The 21,317-nt window shown below is 53.4% G+C and overlaps 1 protein-coding gene across 2 annotated transcripts; it reads right to left on the bottom strand.

The window, feature by feature from the left end:
- Positions 1–311: 311 nt before the first annotated feature.
- LOC125700652 (protein unc-80 homolog) lies at positions 312–20,677 on the bottom strand. Of its 2 annotated transcripts, XM_048961657.1 has the most exons (4): positions 9,430–10,228; positions 9,099–9,176; positions 8,018–8,158; positions 312–379 (listed from the first exon to the last, which is right to left on the bottom strand). In XM_048961657.1, exons 1-4 carry the CDS (start codon positions 9,770–9,772, stop codon positions 345–347), a joined length of 597 nt encoding a protein of 198 aa, XP_048817614.1. In that variant the 5' UTR covers positions 9,773–10,228; the 3' UTR covers positions 312–344. The 2 variants fall into 2 exon arrangements, 1 of the variants encoding a protein (XP_048817614.1); XR_007379987.1 differs by lacking the exons at positions 8,018–8,158; positions 9,099–9,176; positions 9,430–10,228 and adding an exon at positions 20,539–20,677.
- Positions 20,678–21,317: the final 640 nt, after the last annotated feature.

Genomic DNA, 21,317 nt, shown 5'->3' with positions numbered 1-21,317 from the left:
CTGTGTGCCAGGCTATCACTGAACACCTAGCTATGTGCTGCCCAGTTCTTAAGTTACACTGAAAGACAAAGCTGAAGAGGCATGACAGCAAATGAAACCTAACACACACTGAGGAGAGCAGACTTCTGCACATCACTGCTCTAGAATCTGAGCACAGAACCATCAGTATTCAAAAGAAATAGCTTTGTAGGTACCAGTAAAAACTGAGACAATTAGTCTGATCTGTATCTATAATTAAGCCATCAGCTCATCTGTGTATCTTTCAATTGTGCCATTTTCCTCAGGGATCCAAGTAAAGCTTGCATACTTACAGCCTTCATTGTACAGGTACGCTATCCCCAGCTTCACAGCAGCTTCAAAGTTGCCTCTTTCAGCAGCCCTGAATGGGAACAGAGAAGATACTTCAGGTTGAAGTCAATAGATGCTTCCACATCAGACAAGTTACTGCAGTGAAGGCCTGGCTGTGAATTTGTTGTTTGCTGATCACGAGCACACCTGATTTCACTACAGAAGTTACACGTGAGTTATGACGTGGCTCTTCTTGCTGCAGTACTTTCATACATCCGTCCAGGACAATCTGACAGCTCACAGGAATCATTTCCCACTCCCATGCAACGCCCCCAACGCAAGAAAGCAGGTTTAGGTGCCTGCACCCTCAGGGATATGCCTCAGTCCCTGAGACAGTTTGACAGCACACAAAAGGCAAGGAAAACAGGAGAGGAAACTGAACCTTTCAGCTGGATCAAGACCACTTCAAACTTGTTATTCCCTCCCACCTCAAAAGTGTCACAGGCTTTAGCGTTCCTTTTTCTGCACTGTAGAGCTTTGCCTGCAGCCTGGCTCTGTTTGTATCACTTTCATCAGGTAGCAAAAATAATTTCAAGGCAGGCAGCTGATGCACTGGGACGCAGCAACATTCGTTACGGTGCTTTGCTCCCAGAGGTCACATCATATCCCAGACCAACCGAGGAGAAATCACTCTCTCCTGTGCACAGCCTCTGCAGCCTTCCCACAGCCCTTGAGGACGGTAGGGATACGGCATGGCAGAAAAGGGATTTCCCTTCTGCTGGGGAACAGGTGCCCAAGGAACGTTCACATCCCACGTGCCGCTGTGTAACCGCTCCATGCCCGTGCCCCACGTGCTTCTGAATGGGCAGCACAGCTTTTGGTTCACTCAGCCGCCTGTGGCACAGCACATCAGGCTTTCTGCAGGCATGGGGAATCATCCCATCGCTTTGTGCCTTACAACGAGTCCAAAACCTTCTCGTCTCAGACTCCGACTTCCAATCCTTACACCTACAGAGAAGCAGATTCGGTTTTTCTAATATCCTTCAACTCCAAGCCCATATTTTCCCAAAAGAAAAGAATTCCGAGGTAACCACCTACAGCTCAGCGAGCGATTTCAGTGCCTATTTCTGACTGTGGCAATTATTCAGTTCAGAGGTCCCACTTAATTTGAGGTGCCTGTTTTTATTCAGACAAAGGCTGCAGTTGCAGCTGACTCTGCAAGACTGCAATAGGAGGTGGTGACACAGCCTTGGGCTTCCGTGTTTGTGCTAATCCCACGTTTCCTTTCTCTGCCTTGCAGGGCAGCTCGTGCTGGAAGCAGCCAGGATCGCACTGTGAATGAAGGTCGGCGTGGGAGCAGCTGCTGATGGGAGCAGGAAGTCCAGGCTGATGCACTCTGAGGCATCTCTTGGTGCGGTACCAGAGGTGGCAGTAATGATGTCGGGGCACAGCTGCAGAAGAACGTGAGGAGCTCCCCATCAGGAAGCCACAAAACCTGCAGAAACCGGCAGGAGAGCCAGAGCGTGCGCGGGAGCCCAGGAGGAAATGCAGCCCAGGAGTTTGAGCGGCGCCTGGCACTGGAGTGCTGCGGCCCACGGCCAGAGCTATTCTGCCTTCGCCGGGCCGGCTTCCCAAGCAGGATGTGCCTGTCTGCGTAAAACCAGAGGGCTGGCTCATCCAAACGCTTGCTGATTGTTTGGAAGATCAAATTCTGAAGCTCAAATCCTTCCAGCCTCCAAGCTGGAGGCAACATCTCCTGGGTGCAATCATGCGGCGCCTGAGCGAGAGGGTGACCCGAGATGGCTGCACAAGAGTCACCTTCATTTCTCTTAAATTTCTCTTAATTTCTCTTAAAATCTTACTTCCAATAACCCCACTGGGTTACCCTTGTGTGGGTCTCTTAGAATTTGGATCTAGGATGTGACTGTTCCATTGGTTTATAATGTTCCGCAGGAGCGATGCGGAACCATGGTGAGGTCACAGTCGTTGCTGGGGTGGCAGGGCTTGGCCCTCCGTGGCGAGCAGAGCTGGTGCTCTAGTGAGCGAGTGGCACACAGAGACTGAGCTCTGAGCGTTTTGTGGCAAGGATCATCCTTGAGAGCCCGTCAGAAGCACCGCTGCGGCGTGTGTGTGACCTGGGCACAGCCTGGACTGACCTGGACCAAGAGGTGAGCTGGGCTTGGTGCTGCGTGGTGGCTGGAAGGAGTCTCAGCAGAAAAGCTGGGCTGGGGAGGAGTTCCCAGCTCAAACGAGGCCCTTCCCAATGGCTGTGTAACGCTACAGTGCAATGCAAAGTGCAGCAGTAACAACAGGGTGGCAAAGTCCGAGGCTGCAGCAAGCGAGGATTTGCCCAAGTGCAGCAGCTGTGGACACACAAAGAAAGGAAAAAAGCTGCTGAGCCTTGGAAGGCCTCAGGTAGCAGGGATCTCCACTCAGACACCCTTGCCTCCACTGCCAACCCTTCAGTGATGTCTGGGAAGAGTTTGTGTGCACCTGAGCTGCCCTGCCTTCCCACCAGGTGCTCAACCACTGCCTCAAGCTGTGACTGACCACTGCCACACAGCCCTGCAAAACTGCTGCTGGGCCCCAGCCTTCACCTCAGACAGGACAAAGGAAGAAGAGCACAGACTTGATGCAGTGCAACTTGTGCTTTAATGACCCACGGAGCGCTGGCTGTGCCGTATCCAGCACATTTTTAACAAAACCCCACTGAAGTCACGGTGGAGAGCCGGGTGCTCAGCTGGGGACATGCACTGTCCGGTGACATCACAAGCACGGTGACATCACAAGCACTGTGCTGGGGCCGTGGCTGCCACCAGTGAGTGCCACAGCCGTGAGCGCTGCGCAGCAGTGTGGACACGCTGCGTAAGCTCTCGTCCCGGCTGGCAGTGAGAGTGGTGGTGGCTGACGGGTGCTGCCCGCTGTCGCTGACGGTGCTGCTCAGCCATTGGGCTGGAGTGTGAGCTGGAAGGGAGAGGGACTGCAGCTGTGCCTGGTAAGCCAGAACTGTAGGTTTGTCAAACGTGGGAGTCGTACCAGTGCATCCATTGCAGCTGCAGCAAGAGGAGAAGATGAAGGGAGTCATTTTCATGTCAGGAACGCAAAATGCGTGCTGCTAGGTGTATAACTGGTGGTGAGATGGAGGACAGTGCTTGCTGGGAGAAGTCGTGGCAGTTAGACACAAGTTGGATCTAGACTTGGCACAGTTCTTGCAACCTGCTGCTTCCCAGACACTGCCCTCCTCCAGAGTCCATGAGGCATAAAAGAAGAAAGCTGCAAAATGCTTATTCCTCATGATTCTTCCCTTGTTGATGCCTCCTCTAGGGTTCCTGTCCGAGAGGACATTTTGTGGATCCCAGCAGGTCCGGACTGCAGCCGGCTCCTTCCAAGAGCGGGGAATTCCTTTGGAGACAGCCCAACCTTGCTCTAAGAAGTTCCCCATGGCTCTGCAAGGAGACGACTGCTACTACTATTTCAACTCCGTCTGTCTTAAGGTATGGTTGGGAGTCTTTTGCCTGGATGCTCCTCCTTTCCTCGCTTTGAAGAGGAAGGGCTGGAGCAGGGGGAGACTTGCTGGCGACGCGTTGCCTTCATCAGCAGAGGCATTGTGCGCTCCCTGCTACCAACCTGGGCCGACAGCACGGACACCTTTCAGGCTGTGCTCTTATTCTCCTGTGTGCTTTCCTTTTGCTCACAGGGAGACAGATGTCCCTTCCGCCACTGTGAGGCGGCTCTGGGGAGTGAACGAGTCTGCCGACTGTGGATACAGGGCTGCTGTTTCCGCAACGACTGCAAGTTCCGACACATGAAAATTGAAGTGAGTGTTTGCCTGAAGATGAGCTCTCCACCTCCCTCACGCACGACCTGCAGCGCTGCATCTCTCTGCAAACCTCCTCTGCCTGTTTCCGTGACCCTTCCTTTCTTTCTCTCTTCAGAAGCAGCGCAGTGCGGTTCCCTGCTATTGGGAGAATCAGCCGGGAGGCTGTCAGAAAGCCCACTGCCGTTTTCTTCACTTGAAGGAACGCGGTGGGAACGGACCGACCGTACCACCAAGTGACGGTGAGTTCCTGATGGCATGAAGCATGACAGACTTAATGATGAATATTAGTTCTGAGCAGGTGCAGGATGTCAGGTAACATTCATTGGGGAGTGCAGGGAAGAGTGGTGATCAGTGAAATATTGGTTTGTGTTTTGGCTGTCAGAATAGCGGTGGTTTTTTTTTCCAGAGAGAGGTCAATGCATTGCAGGTCTGTGCCGACTGCAGAAATGGCACAACATTTGAGCAGGGGAAAGGCAAACACAAGAAACTATGCTTGAAAATTGGAAGCTTGTGGCTTGGTGTGCTGAAACCTTCCTCCAAAGAGATGCTCTTCAATTATTTCTTGTCTCCTTTCTGCCAGAAGCTGACACGAGCCTTCCTCTGAACAGCAGCCCTGCAGAAAGTCTGGAGAACCAGACTGAGGTTGACACGGCAGCAGAAGGAGGTACAGATACTGAACAGGCATCTGGGTTTCAGGCGCTGCCTTTCTACTCCCATGTTCTGATTGTTCTCTCCTGGACTGTTCTCTGCAGGTGACATCCCATCTTCCTCCCATGGCCCCGCTGCGCAAAAGCGCAAGCAATGTGATGAGGAGGAGGACGACAACGCTGAGGAACTGCCGCGCAAGAAAAGAGTCAAGGGTGAGCACCAGGAGCTTGTTGCAGTGCCTCAGCACAGTCATGCTGCCACTCAGCATTGTTGTGTGTCAGAGTTTTCCTTGCCCTGGACTATTGCTGAGTGCAGCTCTTGGCACCTTATCAGCAACCTCTTCCTTTTCCTCCAGCTGGACGCAAGGTGCGCGGGAGGCCTATTGACTGGAAGACCACCTTCCCCACAATGCGGAGACGGAAGCGGAAAGCAGCAGAGATGCAACCATCTGCTGCTGAGGACGCCGATGAGCCTCCAGCCAGAAAACTGCGTATGGTAAGAGCAGCAGTAGTGCATATGAGAGGTTTACACTGCTCTTGTAGTAATGGTAAAAGTTTCAAATGTTCCACAGGTCTTCTGTTTCCTCTGAAGGCAGCAGGTGTCTCCCACGGCACTTGTGGAAATTCTCTGTTGCAATTAGATGTACACGGATTTTGTCCATGAACGCTGCGCTGCTAAAAACTCCCAAGGTCACCTGTAACCTTCAAGGGAACGCTTTCTTCAGGAGCAATGCGCTTCTGTATCTGGGATCAGGCTCAGCAGCGCCCAGGAAGGGAGGAGCAGTCCTCAAAGATCATCCGGTGTTCCTCCTGTCCTACTGTGGCCAGGGCTGCCAGCCACAGGACTCAAATGCCTGGAAACCCAGCCAGCCAGGCCCAGAATGCCTCTGGCAATGGGGCATCCACAGCTTCTCTGAGAAGAAGAGCTACTTAGAAAATCTTTGAGCCCTGCTTCACACACACTGTCTTGTTTCTTCCTAGGCGATCCTTGCTTCAGTCCCGCCTGAGTACACCATTGTCAGCGTTGAAGTCCTGAAGCTTCCAAGCAGGTGATGACCGCTACTTGTTCTTCACCAGTGCCCTTCTTCCATTGCACATAAGTTCTTTCACATCAGGGGACAAGTGGAGTGTCTGAGATGTGCCGTGGCATAACCCAACAAGGGAAGAAGTCATCTGCACTAATTTCAATTGCTCACTCAAAGTCTCTGCTGAGTATGTCATGGGGAGCAGGAACTCAGTCTCTAACAGGTGGACGTAACAGAGGATGACTTCTTCACGCATTTACAGTCAAACAATGAGGCTGGCAGTGTGCTTCTGCTACAAAACCTGGCCCCTGTTGGCTGGACTCAAACTGCTCTGTCTGTACACATCAATTCCCACTGTGACACATGTGCCTGCTGGTATTCTGCACTCTCAAGGCAGCCTCAGGTTAACTGAATTGCCATCCCTATGCGAGCGTGAGGTGCGGGAGGGGTTAACCACAGATCTCAGAGCTGGTAGCTGAAAGCGTACCTGCAGTTAGAAATGTCAGGTGCTGATTGTTCTCTTCCTTGTTCTCCCCAGTCTGGAACTGCTTCCGGGAAGCCAGGCAGACTCTGTGGCACCAATGGAGATCCCACATTTAACAACCTGTGCCACGCAAGAAGTTGACCAGGTGCAGCAGCTGAGCTGCCCAGAGGTGGGGAAAGAACACTTCTCTGAGGATGAGGACCTCGAGAAGTTACTGATGGAATTCACAGAAGAAGAACTCGATGCAGAAATTGATGACGACTCTCTGGATACAGATGAGCTCCTAATGGAGCTCTGAGACCAACGACATCACAACATCATAGTCTGATTGTATATTTTACAACAACAACAACAACCATCAATTAAAACCAATCCTATTTCTTTTCAACCCTGTTCCTCGTCTTTCTTATTCTGAGAGGACGCTCTTTCTCAAACTGTGCAATGAGTCTTAAAGCAGAGTCAAACTGGTCAAAATCAGCAGTGCCCGCATTCTGTTCTCCTGACTTCCATGCTGGTCAGAGTTCAGGGGCCGTGCACCCACTCCCCAGCTCTGGGCGGCTGCCTTCAGCATCAAGAGCACAAAGCACTGGTGTGGGCACAGAAAAACGTCCATCCGCAAGGCCAAGCCTGAAACCTCTTCCTTCCTCCCCCCTTAGCAAAACTCTGCATTGGCTTCAAGTGGAAGCTCTGGGGTTCTGCTTCCTTAAACATTGCTTTTGTGTCAACAGCAGCGCTGCCACCCCCACCTCCCGCTTTCTCCCCCTTCCCTCAGGTCTCACGCGGCATGGTGCGGTTCTTCTCCTTGAACAAAAGCTGCACACCCAGTACAACCAGCACACCCCTTTCCTTGCCTACACCCTGCTTGCCCGTGGGCAGCAAGGGGCAGCGCCTTGCAGCGTTAGGGCAATCCCTTATTGCATCTGACTCCTGCTTCTCATCCCATTGCCCATGAACAGTGGTGGAGTCACTCAGCTCCTGACAGCCCAGTGCATCTGCACTGGATCCTGGCCAAGGGGGCAGCATGGAATTGGTGAGGCCAGCAAGTGCTGGCGTTTGTGCCGCTGGCGCTAAGCAGCAGAAGGTGGCACCATCCATGGAGCTGCTCTGTACAAGCACCTGGCCCAACCTGGGTCGGGACGCCTCTCAGCGATGAACATAGCCTCAGGGCTGTCTACCAGTGGAAGCTGGGGCAAAGTCCTCCCACTCGAGTCAGCCACAGTCATCATCTGCTGAGGAATGCCAGTGCATGGTGAACGTCTGCTCTAAATGCAAGGCGATGGAAACCGTGAGCAGAGGCCAGCTCACTCTTCTTACATTCACTTCCCTACTTGTTTATGTCTTTAAATTATAGCATTTCTATCTCAAATGTGGCTTTACATCCACACATTTCTCTTTTTCTCTGTGTGCCTGTGACCATCCGTACACAGATGTAGGGTATTATGTGAGCCAGCGTGGATCTTGTCCTTTCAGATTAACAGGTTCCAGTTCATGTGCAATGTTCTAACTAGGAACAGTAATGCCCTTACAGTAATAACTCCCATGTGCACCCTAGGCCCTGCTCCTATTAACAGAATAGCAGTTATTATTTGCAGGTTAGACACAAAGTCGGCAACCCTCATCGCTCTACGCAAAGACGTCCACAAATAAGGACAGACAGAGTTGCCACTTACAGAGAAGACCATCAGGAATTGTTCGTGTAACGTGAAATGCCCTCCTCTACAACCTCCAAAGAATAAAGGTGCTCAAAGCTCACCTTTCAAACACATTGAGAGGTTTTCAAGAAGGCCATATGTCTTCACAACTTGCTGCAGACTGTTTCCTGGAGTGTGTGCTTGCATGTGACTGCCCTGGCAAGCATGGCAACGTGGTAGAAGTCTGATCAACATCAGAAAAACTGCATTCAATGCAGAAAATCACAGAATTCCTGGGGTTGGAAGGGACCTCAAAGATCATGAAGCACCAGCCTCCTGCCACACGCAGGGCCACCAACCTCCCCATTTCATACCAGGCCAGGCTTCCCAGGGCCCCATCCAACCTGGCCTTGAACACCTCCACGGATGGACGGGGCATCACAGCCTCTCTGGGCAGCTGTTCCAGCACCTCAACACTCTCACAGCAAAGAACTTCCCCTGACATCCAACCTCAATCTGCCCTCCCTCAACTTCAAACCATTTCCCCTTGTCCTGCTGTTATCCACCCTTTTCAAGAGCTGGCTCCCCTCCTGTCTGTAGGCTCCCTTTAGGTACTGCAGGCTGCAATGAGGTCACCCCCCGCCTTCTTTTCTCCAGGCTGAACAAGCCCAGCTCCCTCAGCCTGCCTTTGTAGTGGAGGTGCTGCAGCCCCTCATCATCTCTGTGGCTCCCCTGCACCCTCTCCAACAGCTCCCTGTCTTGCTTGGCCTGGGGGCTCCTGCCCTGGACGCAGTGCTGCAGATGGGGCCTCACAAGAGCAGAGCACAGAGGGACGGTCACCTCCCTGTCCCTGCTGGCCACCCCTCTGCTGATGCAGCCCACGATTCCATTTGTTTCCCAGCTGTCATCACACACTGCTGCCTCACGTTCGGCTTTTCAGCCATCAGGACCCCCAGCTCCTTCCCTGCAGGGCTGCCCTCCACCACTGCTCCCTCCACTCCGTATCCATGCCCGGCATTCCTCCAGCCCCACTGCCAAACCCTGCACTCTGCTGCCTCGAACCTCACCACGTTCACCCGGCTCCACCTGCCCACAGCCCATCCGTGTCCATTCGCACCCCCAGCGATGGGCGCCCGCAGCTCCGGGCAGCAGCACAGCGCCGCACACAGCAAGGAGCTCCCGCGCACCGCGCCTCGCACGCACCTCGCGAGCACCGCAGCTCCGACAGGGGCACGACGCGGATCTCCCCGCTGCTCAGCACGTCGCGGTGCGGCCTCGTCTCTGTGGGAGCGGACGGAGGCTGAGAGCCGCGGCTCCCCGGCCTCGCCTCACCGCGCCCCGCCCGCCGCCCGCCTCAGCGCGGATCCCTCGGCGCCCGCCCGCACTCACGGAAGTATCCCAGCAGCGACACGCCGCGTCCGTGCCGGGCCAGCGATAACGCGTGGTACTGCATCCGCGGGCTGCGGCCCAGGTCGCCCAGCACCGCCACGCACACCCGGCCCGCACCGCGCACCGCCCGCCGCCGCCACAGCACCTCCGCCACCGCCACCGCCACCAGCGCCACCAGCGCCACCAGCGCCACCGACGCGGCCAGAGCGCCGCCGCCGGCCGCCATCTTGGGAGCCCGGCCGGGCACAGCGCCCCCTTCCCGCCTGGCCACGACGGCTTCTGGCGTTCATTGGGAGATCGGTGTCCGAGCGCGAGAAGAAGGGCGTTTGGAGGCTGCGTGTGTGAGTGACAAACACTGAGCGACGACGAGAGAAGGAGAACCCAGAGAGCGAGCTCGCGGTGCTCTCAAGGCCCTTCGCACGCTCACACACACATCTGCCAGCGTCCAAGACTGACCAAAGCGCGATGGAATGCAGCACCATTAACATCACCTGCACACAAAACACATCCAAACAAGGATATCGGAAGGCGGATCCATCTTCAGCACTGCCTACAGAAAGTCTACTGCCTGGGCAACAGCTTTTACACCATCCTGGAATGGTTCTGCACACAGATTTCCTCTCCCCATTCTCCCCAGTCCCCGCCTGCCAGCACTCACAGCTCTGGACCCTGCCTGGCCCTGTCAGCGTGCCCACCCAGCACCGCCATCCCACGGAGATGGATCAACACGCTCAATGCGTTGACTGCTCAGGACTCGGAGCAGGCAGAAACATACAGCCCTTCCTCTGCACGGCCCTGCATTTCCAACCTGCACACCCCCCTGGCCCTTCGTCCCCCAGCTGTGACCGTCTGCTCACCTGCGCACTCCGCACATGCACTCACCGCTGCCAGAATAGTGCTCTAAGAAACGATTTCCCACTACTTTCCTCAAAAACACTGTGCACCACCACTTACAGCACACTACTTCCAATCGCAGATGTCCTTCGTCTCTCTCTGAGCAAGAAGGTCCCCCCTCTGACGGCAGTCATGAGAAAACGGCATTGAAGCTGAGGACGAAGATCTGGATTTGGTCTGTTGGACTGGTGTGCTGAGTGCATTAGCTGACCTTTAAAGTCCCGAGACATTTCCTGGCACTGAAGCTGGCAGTCAGGCTTTCTGTGAGACCACAGCAGCGTACCTGTGGTTAAAGTGGCAAGGGAAGGCATCCTGCCCCACAGAACAGCACCAAGTTACACGTGAGTTATGACGTGGCTCTTCTTGCTGCAGTACTTTCATACATCCGTCCAGGACAATCTGACAGCTCACAGGAATCATTTCCCACTCCCATGCAACGCCCCCAATGCAAGAAAGCAGGTTTAGGTGCTTGCACCCTTAGGGATATGCCTCAGTCCCTGAGACAGTTTGATAGCACACAAAAGGCAAGGAAAACAGGAGAGGAAACTGAACCTTTCAGCTGTATAAAGACCACTTCAAGCTTGTTATTCCCTCCCACCTCAAAAGTGTCACAGGCTTTAGAGTTCCTTTTTCTGCACTGTAGAGCTTTGCCTGCAGCCTGGCTCTGTTTGTATCACTTTCATCAGGTAGCAAAAATAATTTCAAGGCAGGCAGCTGATGCACTGGGACGCAGCAACATTCGTTACGGTGCTTTGCTCCCAGAGGTCACATCATATCCTAGACCAACCGAGGAGAAATTACTCTCTCCTGTGCACAGCCTCTGCAGCCTTCCCACAGCCCTTGAGGACGGTAGGGATACGGCATGGCAGAAAAGGGATTTCCCTTCTGCTGGGGAACAGGTGCCCAAGGAACGTTCACATCCCATGTGCTGCTGTGTAACCGCTCCATGCCCGTGCCCCACGTGCTTCTGAATGGGCAGCACAGCTTTTGGTTCACTCAGCCGCCTGTGGCACAGCACATCAGGCTTTCTGCAGGCATGGGGAATCATCCCATTGCTTTGTGTTCCTCTTCTGTTCCTCATCTTTCTTATTCTGAGAGGACGCTCTTTCTCAAACTGTGCAATGAGTCTTAAAGCAGAGTCAAACTGGTCAAAATCAGCAGTGCCCGCATTCTGTTCTCCTGACTTCCATGCTGGTCAGAGTTCAGGGGCCGTGCACCCACTCCCCAGCTCTGGGCGGCTGCCTTCAGCATCAAGAGCACAAAGCACTGGTGTGGGCACAGAAAAACGTCCATCCCCAAGGCCAAACCTGAAACCTCTTCCTTCCTCCCCCCTTAGCAAAACTCTGCATTGGCTTCAAGTGGAAGCTCTGGGGTTCTGCTTCCTTGGACTATGCCTGTGTCAACAGCAGCGCTGCCACCCCCACCTCCCGCTTTCTCCCCCTTCCCTCAGGTCTCACGCGGCATGGTGCGGTTCTTCTCCTTGAACAAAAGCTGCACACCCAGTACAACCAGCACACCCCTTTCCTTGCCTACACCCTGCTTGCCCGTGGGCAGCAAGGGGCAGCGCCTTGCAGCGTTAGGGCAATCCCTTATTGCATCTGACTCCTGCTTCTCATCCCATTGCCCATGAACAGCGGTGGAGTCACTCAGCTCCTGACAGCCCAGTGCATCTGCACTGGATCCTGGCCAAGGGGGCAGCATGGAATTGGTGAGGCCAGCAAGTGCTGGCGTTTGTGCCGCTGGCGCTAAGCAGCAGAAGGTGGCACCATCCATGGAGCTGCTCTGTACAAGCACTTGGCCCAACCTGGGTCGGGACGCCTCTCAGCGATGGACATAGCCTCAGGGCTGTCTATCAGTGGAAGCTGGGGCAAAGTCCTCCCACTCGAGTCAGCCACAGTCATCATCTGCTGAGGAATGCCAGTGCATGGTGAACGTCTGCTCTAAATGCAAGGCGATGGAAACCGTGAGCAGAGGCCAGCTCACTCTTCTTACATTCACTTCCCTACTTGTTTATGTCTTTAAATTATAGCATTTCTATCTCAAATGTTGTTTTACATCCACACATTCCTCTTTTTCTCTGTGTGCCTGTGACCATCTGTACACAGATGTAGGTTATTATGTGAGCCAGCGTGGATCTTGTCCTTTCAGATTAACAGGTTCCAGTTCATGTGCAATGTTCTAACTAGGAACAGTAATGCCCTTACAGTAATAACTCCCATGTGCACCCTAGGCCCTGCTCCTATTAACAGAACAGCAGTTATTATTTGCAGGTTAGACACAAAGTCAGCAACCCTCATCGCTCTACGCAAAAACGTCCACAAATAAGGACAGACAGAGTTGCCACTTACAGAGAAGACCATCAGGAATTGTTCGTGTAACGTGAAATGCCCTCCTCTACAACCTCCAAGGAATAAAGGTGCTCAAAGATCACCTTTCAAACACCTTCAGAGGTATTCAAGAAGGCCATATGTCTTCACAACTTGCTGCAGACTGTTTCCTGGAGTGTGTGCTTGCATGTGACTGCCCTGGCAAGCATGGCAACGTGGTAGAAGTCTGATCAACATCAGAAAAACTGCATTCAATGCAGAAAATCACAGAATTCCTGGGGTTGGAAGGGACCTCAAAGATCATGAAGCTCCAGCCTCCTGCCACACGCAGGGCCACCAACCTCCCCATTTCATACCAGGCCAGGCTTCCCAGGGCCCCATCCAACCTGGCCTTGAACACCTCCACGGATGGACGGGGCATCACAGCCTCTCTGGGCAGCTGTTCCAGCACTTCAACACTCTCATAGCAAAGAACTTCCCCTGACATCCAAACTCACCGCTGCCAGAACAGTGCTCTAAGAAACGATTTCCCACTACTTTCCTCAAAAACACTGTGCACCACCACTTACAGCACACTACTTCCAATCGCAGATGTCCTTCGTCTCTCTCTGAGCAAGAAGGTCCCCCCTCTGACGGCAGTCATGAGAAAACGGCATTGAAGCTGAGGACGAAGATCTGGATTTGGTCTGTTGGACTGGTGTGCTGAGTGCATTAGCTGACCTTTAAAGTCCCGAGACATTTCCTGGCACTGAAGCTGGCAGTCAGGCTTTCTGTGAGACCACAGCAGCGTACCTGTGGTTAAAGTGGCAAGGGAAGGCATCCTGCCCCACAGAACAGCACCAAGTTACACGTGAGTTATGACGTGGCTCTTCTTGCTGCAGTACTTTCATACATCCGTCCAGGACAATCTGACAGCTCACAGGAATCATTTCCCACTCCCATGCAACGCCCCCAACGCAAGAAAGCAGGTTTAGGTGCTTGCACCCTCAGGGATATGCCTCAGTCCCTGAGACAGTTTGACAGCACACAAAAGGCAAGGAAAACAGGAGAGGAAACTGAACCTTTCAGCTGGATCAAGACCACTTCAAACTTGTTATTCCCTCCCACCTCAAAAGTGTCACAGGCTTTAGCGTTCCTTTTTCTGTACTGTAGAGCTTTGCCTGCAGCCTGGCTCTGTTTGTATCACTTTCATCAGGTAGCAAAAATAATTTCAAGGCAGGCAGCTGATGCACTGGGACACAGCAACATTCGTTACGGTGCTTTGCTCCCAGAGGTCACATCATATCCCAGAACAACCGAGGAGAAATCACTCTCTCCTGTGCACAGCCTCTGCAGCCTTCCCACAGCCCTTGAGGACGGTAGGGATACGGCATGGCAGAAAAGGGATTTCCCTTCTGCTGGGGAACAGGTGCCCAAGGAACGTTCACATCCCACGTGCCGCTGTGTAACCGCTCCATGCCCGTGCCCCACGTGCTTCTGAATGGGCAGCACAGCTTTTGGTTCACTCAGCCGCCTGTGGCACAGCACATCAGGCTTTCTGCAGGCATGGGGAATCATCCCATCGCTTTGTGCCTTACAACGAGTCCAAAACCTTCTCTTCTCAGACTCCGACTTCCAATCCTTACACCTACAGAGAAGCAGATTCTGTTTCTAATATCCTTCAACTCCAAGCCCATATTTTCCCAAAAGAAATGAATTCCGAGGTAACCACCTACAGCTCAGCGAGTGATTTCAGTGCCTATTTCTGACTGTGGCAAATATTCAGTTCAGAGGTCCCACTTAATTTGAGGTGCCTGTTTTTATTCAGACAAAGGCTGCAGTTGCAGCTGACTCCCCAAGACTGCAACAGGAGGTGGTGACACAGCCTTGGGCTTCCGTGTTTGTGCTAATCCCACGTTTCCTTTCTCTGCCTTGCAGGGCAGCTCGTGCTGCAAGTGGCCAGGATCGCACTGTGAATGAAGGTCGGCGTGGGAGCAGCTGCTGATGGGAGCAGGAAGTCCAGGCTGATGCACTCTGAGGCATCTCTTGGTGCGGTACCAGAGGTGGCAGTAATGATGTCGGGGCACAGCTGCAGAAGAACGTGAGGAGCTCCCCATCAGGAAGCCACAGAACCTGCAGAAACTGGCAGGAGAGCCAGAGCGTGCGCGGGAGCCCAGGAGGAAATGCAGCCCAGGAGTTTGAGCGGCGCCTGGCACTGGAGTGCTGCGGCCCACGGCCAGAGCTATTCTGCCTTCGCCGGGCCGGCTTCCCAAGCAGGACGTGCCTGTCTGCGTAAAACCAGAGGGCTGGCTCATCCAGACGCTCGGTGATTGTTTGGAAGATCATATTCTGAAGCTCAAATTTTTCCAGCCTCCAAGCTGGAGGCAGCGCGGAGGCAATATCTCACGGGTCCAATCGTGCGGCGCCTGAGCGAGAGGGTGACCCGAGATGGCTGCACAAGAGTCACTTTAATTTCTCTTAAATTTCTCTTAATTTCTCTTAAAATCTTACTTCCAATAACCCCACTGGGTGACCCTTGTGTCGGTCTCTTAGAATTTGGATCTAGGAGGTGACATTTCCATTGGTTCATAATGTTCCGCAGGAGTGATGCGGAACCGTGCTGAGGTCACAGTCGTTGCTGGGGTGGCAGGGCTTGGCCCTCCGTGGCAAGCAGAGCTGGTGCTCTAGTGAGCAAGTGGCACACAGAGACTGAGCTCTGAGCGTTTTGTGGCAAGGATCATCCTTGAGAGCCCGTCAGAAGCACTGCTGCGGTGTGTGTGTGACCTGGGCACAGCCTGGACTGACCTGGACCAAGAGGTGAGCTGGGCTTGGTGCTGCGTGGTGGCTGGAAGGAGACCCAGCAGAAAAGCTGGGCTGGGGAGGAGTTCCCAGCTCAAACGAGGCCCTTCCCAATGGCTGTGTAACGCTACAGTGCAATGCAAAGTGCAGCAGTAACAACAGGGTGGCAAAGTCCGAGGCTGCAGCAAGCGAGGATTTGCCCAAGTGCAGCAGCTGTGGACACACAAAGAAAGGAAAAAAGCTGCTGAGCCTTGGAAGGCCTCAGGTAGCAGCGATCTCCACTCAGACACCCTTGCCTCCACTGCCAACCCTTCAGAGATGTCTGGGAAGGGTTTGTGTGCACCTGAGCTGCCCTGACTTCCCACCAGGTGCTCAACCACTGCCTCAAGCTGTGACTGACCACTGCCACACAGCCCTGCAAAACTGCTGCTGGGCCCCAGCCTTCACCTCAGACAGGACAAAGGAAGAAGAGCACAGACTTGATGCAGTGCAACTTGTGCTTTAATGACCCACGGAGCGCTGGCTGTGCCATATCCAGCACATTTTTAACAAAACCCCACTGAAGTCACGGTGGAGAGCCGGGTGCTCAGCTGGGGACATGCACTGTCCGGTGACATCACAAGCACGGTGACATCACAAGCACTGTGCTGGGGCCGTGGCTGCCACCAGTGAGTGCCACAGCCGTGAGCGCTGCGCAGCAGTGTGGACACGCTGCGTAAGCTCTCGTCCCGGCTGGCAGTGAGAGTGGTGGTGGCTGACGGGTGCTGCCCGCTGTCGCTGACGGTGCTGCTCAGCCATTGGGCTGGAGTGTGAGCTGGAAGGGAGAGGGACTGCAGCTGTGCCTGGTAAGCCAGAACTGTAGGTTTGTCAAACGTGGGAGTCGTACCAGTGCATCCATTGCAGCTGCAGCAAGAGGAGAAGATGAAGGGAGGCATTTTCATGTCAGGAACGCAAAATGCGTGCTGCTAGGTGTATAACTGGTGGTGAGATGGAGGACAGGGCTTGCTGGGAGAAGTCGTGGCAGTTAGACACAAGTTGGATCTAGACTTGGCACAGTTCTTGCAACCTGCTGCTTCCCAGACACTGCCCTCCTCCAGAGTCCATGCGGCATAAAAGAAGAAAGCTGCAAAATGCTTATTCCTCATGATTCTTCCCTTGTCGATGCCTCCTCTAGGGTTCCTGTCCGAGAGGACATTTTGTGGATCCCAGCAGGTCCCGACTGCAGCCGGCTCCTTCCAAGAGCGGGGAATTCCTTTGGAGACAGTCCATCCTTGCTCTAAGAAGTTCCCCATGGCTCTGCAAGGAGACGACTGCTACTACTATTTCAACTCCGTCTGTCTTAAGGTATGGTTGGGAGTCTTTTGCCTGGATGTTCTTCCTTTCCTCGCTTTGAAGAGGAAGGGCTGGAGCAGGGGGAGACCTGCTGGCGATGCGTTGCCTTCATCAGCAGAGGCATTGTGCGCTCCCTGCTACCAACCTGGGCCGACAGCACGGACGCCTTTCAGGCTGCGCTCTTATTCTCCTGTGTGCTTTCCTTTTGCTCACAGGGAGACAGATGTCCCTTCCGCCACTGTGAGGCGGCTCTGGGGAGTGAACGAGTCTGCCGACTGTGGATACAGGGCTGCTGTTTCCGCAACGACTGCAAGTTCCGACACATGAAAATTGAAGTGAGTGTTTGCCTGAAGATGAGCTCTCCACCTCCCTCATGCACGACCTGCAGCGCTGCATCTCTCTGCGAACCTCCTCTGCCTGTTTCCATGACCCTTCCTTTCCTTCTCTCTTCAGAAGCAGCGCAGTGCGGTTCCCTGCTATTGGGAGAATCAGCCGGGAGGCTGTCAGAAAGCCCACTGCCGTTTTCTTCACTTGAAGGAACGCGGTGGGAACGGACCGACCGTACCACCAAGTGACGGTGAGTTCCTGATGGCATGAAGCATGACAGACTTAATGATGAATATTAGTTCTGAGCAGGTGCAGGATGTCAGGTAACATTCATTGGGGAGAGCAGGGAAGAGTGGTGATAAGTGAAATATTGGTTTGTGTTTTGGCTGTCAGAATAGGGGTGGGTGTTTTCTGGAGAGAGGTCAATGCATTGCAGGTCTGTGCCGACTGCAGAAATGGCACAACATTTGAGCAGGGGAAAGGCAAACACAAGAAACTATGCTTGAAAATTGGAAGCTTGTGGCTTGGTGTGCTGAAACCTTCCTCCAAAGAGATGCTCTTCAATTATTTCTTGTCTCCTTTCTGCCAGAAGCTGACACAAGCCTTCCTCTGAACTGCAGCCCTGCAGAAAGTCTGGAGAACCAGACTGAGGTTGACACGGCAGCAGAAGGAGGTACAGATACTGAACAGGCATCTGGGTTTCAGGCGCTGCCTTTCTACTCCCATGTTCTGATTGTTCTCTCCTGGACTGTTCTCTGCAGGTGACATCCCATCTTCCTCCCATGGCCCCGCTGCGCAAAAGCGCAAGCAGTGTGATGAGGAGGAGGACGACAAAGCTGAGGAACTGCCGCGCAAGAAAAGAGTCAAGGGTGAGCACCAGGAGCTTGTTGCAGTGCCTCAGCACAGTCATGCTGCCACTCAGCATTGTTGTGTGTCAGAGTTTTCCTTGCCCTGGACTATTGCTGAGTGCAGCTCTTGGCACCTTATCAGCAACCTCTTCCTTTTCCTCCAGCTGGACGCAAGGTGCGCGGGAGGCCTATTGACTGGAAGACCACCTTCCCCACAATGCGGAGACGGAAGCGGAAAGCAGCAGAGATGCAACCATCTGCTGCTGAGGACGCCGATGAGCCTCCAGCCAGAAAACTGCGTATGGTAAGAGCAGCAGTAGTGCATATGAGAGGTTTACACTGCTCTCGTAGTAATGGTAAAAGTTTCAAATGTTCCACAGGTCTTCTGTTTCCTCTGAAGGCAGCAGGTGTCTCCCACGGCACTTGTGGAAATTCTCTGTTGCAATTAGATGTACACGGATTTTGTCCCTGAACGCTGCGCTGCTAAAAACTCCCAAGGTCACCTGTAACCTTCAAGGGAACGCTTTCTTCAGGAGCAATGCGCTTCTGTATCAGGGATCAGGCTCAGCAGCGCCCAGGAAGGGAGGAGCAGTCCTCAAAGAACATCCGGTGTTCCTCCTGCCCTACTGTGGCCAGGGCTGCCAGCCACAGGACTCAAATGCCTGGAAACCCAGCCAGCCAGGCCCAGAATGCCTCTGGCAATGGGGCATCCACAGATTCTCTCAGAAGAAGATCCATTTAGAAAATCTTTGAGCCCTGCTTCACACACACGGTCTTGTTTCTTCCTAGGCGATCCTTGCTTCAGTCCCGCCTGAGTACACCATTGTCAGCGTTGAAGTCCTGAAGCTTCCAAGCAGGTGATGACCGCTACTTGTTCTTCACCAGTGCCCTTCTTCCATTGCACATAAGTTCTTTCAGATCAGGGGACAAGTGGAGTGTTAGAGATGTGCCATGGCATAATCCAACAAAGGAAGAAGTCATCTGCACTAATTTCAATTGCTCACTCAAAGTCTCTGCTGAGTATGTCATGGGGAGCAGGAACTCAGTCTCTAACAGGTGGACGTAACAGAGGATGACTTCTTCACGCATTTACAGTCAAACAATGAGGCTGGCAGTGTGCTTCTGCTACAAAACCTGGCCCCTGGTGGCTGGACTCAAACTGCTCTATCTGTACACATCAATTCCCACTGTGACACATGTGCCTGCTGGTATCTTGCACTCTCAAGGCAGCCTCAGGTTAACTGAATTGCCATCCCTATGCGAGCGTGAGGTGCGGGAGGGGTTAACCACAGATCTCAGAGCTGGTAGCTGAAAGCGTACCTGCAGTTAGAAATGTCAGGTGCTGATTGTTCTCTTCCTTGTTCTCCCCAGTCTGGAACTGCTTCCGGGAAGCCAGGCAGATTCTGTGGCACCAATGGAGATCCCACATTTAACAACCTGTGCCACACAAGAAGTTGACCAGGCGCAGCAGCTGAGCTGCCCAGAGGTGGGGAAAGAACACTTCTCTGAGGATGAGGACCTCGAGAAGTTACTGATGGAATTCACTGAAGAAGAACTCGATGCAGAAATTGATGACGACTCTCTGGATACAGATGAGCTCCTAATGGAGCTCTGAGACCAACGACATCACAACATCATAGTCTGATTGTATATTTTACAACAACAACCATCAATTAAAACCAATCCTATTTCTTTTCAACCCTGTTCCTCGTCTTTCTTATTCTGAGAGGACGCTCTTTCTCAAACTGTGCAATGAGTCTTAAAGCAGAGTCAAACTGGTCAAAATCAGCAGTGCCCGCATTCTGTTCTCCTGACTTCCATGCTGGTCAGAGTTCAGGGGCCGTGCACCCACTCCCCAGCTCTGGGCGGCTGCCTTCAGCATCAAGAGCACAAAGCACTGGTGTGGGCACAGAAAGACGTCCATCCGCAAGGCCAAACCTGAAACCTCTTCCTTCCTCCCCCCTTAGCAAAACTCTGCATTGGCTTCAAGTGGAAGCTCTGGGGTTCTGCTTCCTTGTACACTTCATGTGCAATGTTCTAACTAGGAACAGTAATAACTCCCATGTGCGCCGTAGGCCCTGCTCCTATTAACAGAACAGCAGTTATTATTTGCAGGTTAGACACAAAGTCAGCAACCCTCATCGCTCTACGAAAAGACGTCCACAAATAAGGACAGACAGAGTTGCCACTTACAGAGAAGACCAACAGGAATTGTTTGTGTAACGTGAAATGCCCTCCTCTACAACCTCCAAGGAATAAAGGTGCTCAAAGCTCACCTTTCAAACACCTTCAGAGGTTTTTGAGAAGGTCTTCAAAACACACAGATGCCCAAGCACTGGTGTAATTATCCACAAGGTATTTAAGATGAGAACATACCTGCAGTGCAGGAGGGGAGCATCAAGTAACCATTACCATAATAAAGGGATCAACATGACCTAATTTCTGATAGGTAACTCATTACTCATATCTCCTTCCCTGCCTAACCATCACTACAACAAGAGATGCCAAACCAAACCCAGTATTCCAGTCACACTGAGCTGGAAGGACAATTCCCATAGAAACAAAACACACAAATACTGCTGCGAGTCTTTGAGGCTAGAGGAGTGAGAAACCTAGCTGTCGGCACAGCAGACACCCATCTACTGCACGTACTTTGCGGCTCTCCTCGCATGCAGGCATTCCTGCGTGCAGTTCCGGCTCCCGGGGGCAGAAATAAGTCCGTGCACTGCAGGAGGGGCCGGCACTCACCGCTCAGAGCGAGAGGATGTCCTCAGCAGGAAGGCCCTTCAGAACATCCTCAGCAACGTCAGGACTCGGGGCTGTTTTCCCATCCTTCTCTTATCACGGGAAGAGAAACACCCACAGCACCTCTCCACCGCGGACCAAAATCCGCCCAACGGCGCTACCGGTTGCGCGCACTGCCTTTTAAACGCGGCGCGCCGCCTGATTGGCAGAGAGGATGACGGGAGGTGGGACCGTCCCCGCCCTGCGAGTTGCGATTGGGCGACGAGGATGCCAATTCTAATTGGGGCGGTTCACGCTCACGGCGGCTACAGCGCACGGGAGTGCGAGCCCTTCCCGCTGTCCCCTCACGAGGGCGCTGTTGCCGTGGCAGCAGCGCCGTTTGCGCCCCGTTTTCTTCTCTTTGAGCCCACGGCTGCAGCGCTGCGCCGCGCAAAGTGCTGGCGTTTTATTTCTTATTTCCACCTAATTTCGATCCCCCGAGTTTCCTGGCCCTGCAGTGCTGCACTGTGGACGTGCTGGTTGTGCTGGGGCTGCCTGTGCCCTGCGTGGGGATGGGCAGGGAGCAGCCAGGAGTCAAAGTGCAGAGCTGGGTCGAGGGCTCAGGGAAAAGCCTTCAATGTGTAAAGAACGTAAAGAGCAGGGAGAGGTGGAGGACGGAAATGGCCGCCAGGCAAGCAAAGCAACGTGGGGGAAATCAGACAGTGCTCCAGCTGACCCACAGCTCTTGTGAGGCTTTGGGACATGAAATGAGTGATTTGCGTACCTTCAATAAACAATGCCTG

Source organism: Lagopus muta, chromosome 15 (genome assembly GCF_023343835.1).
Source record: "Lagopus muta isolate bLagMut1 chromosome 15, bLagMut1 primary, whole genome shotgun sequence".
In the NCBI taxonomy this organism is placed as follows: domain Eukaryota; kingdom Metazoa; phylum Chordata; class Aves; order Galliformes; family Phasianidae; genus Lagopus; species Lagopus muta.
The sequence above is the reverse complement of the archived record's forward strand: the minus strand, read 5'-3'. Positions and strand labels throughout refer to the sequence as shown.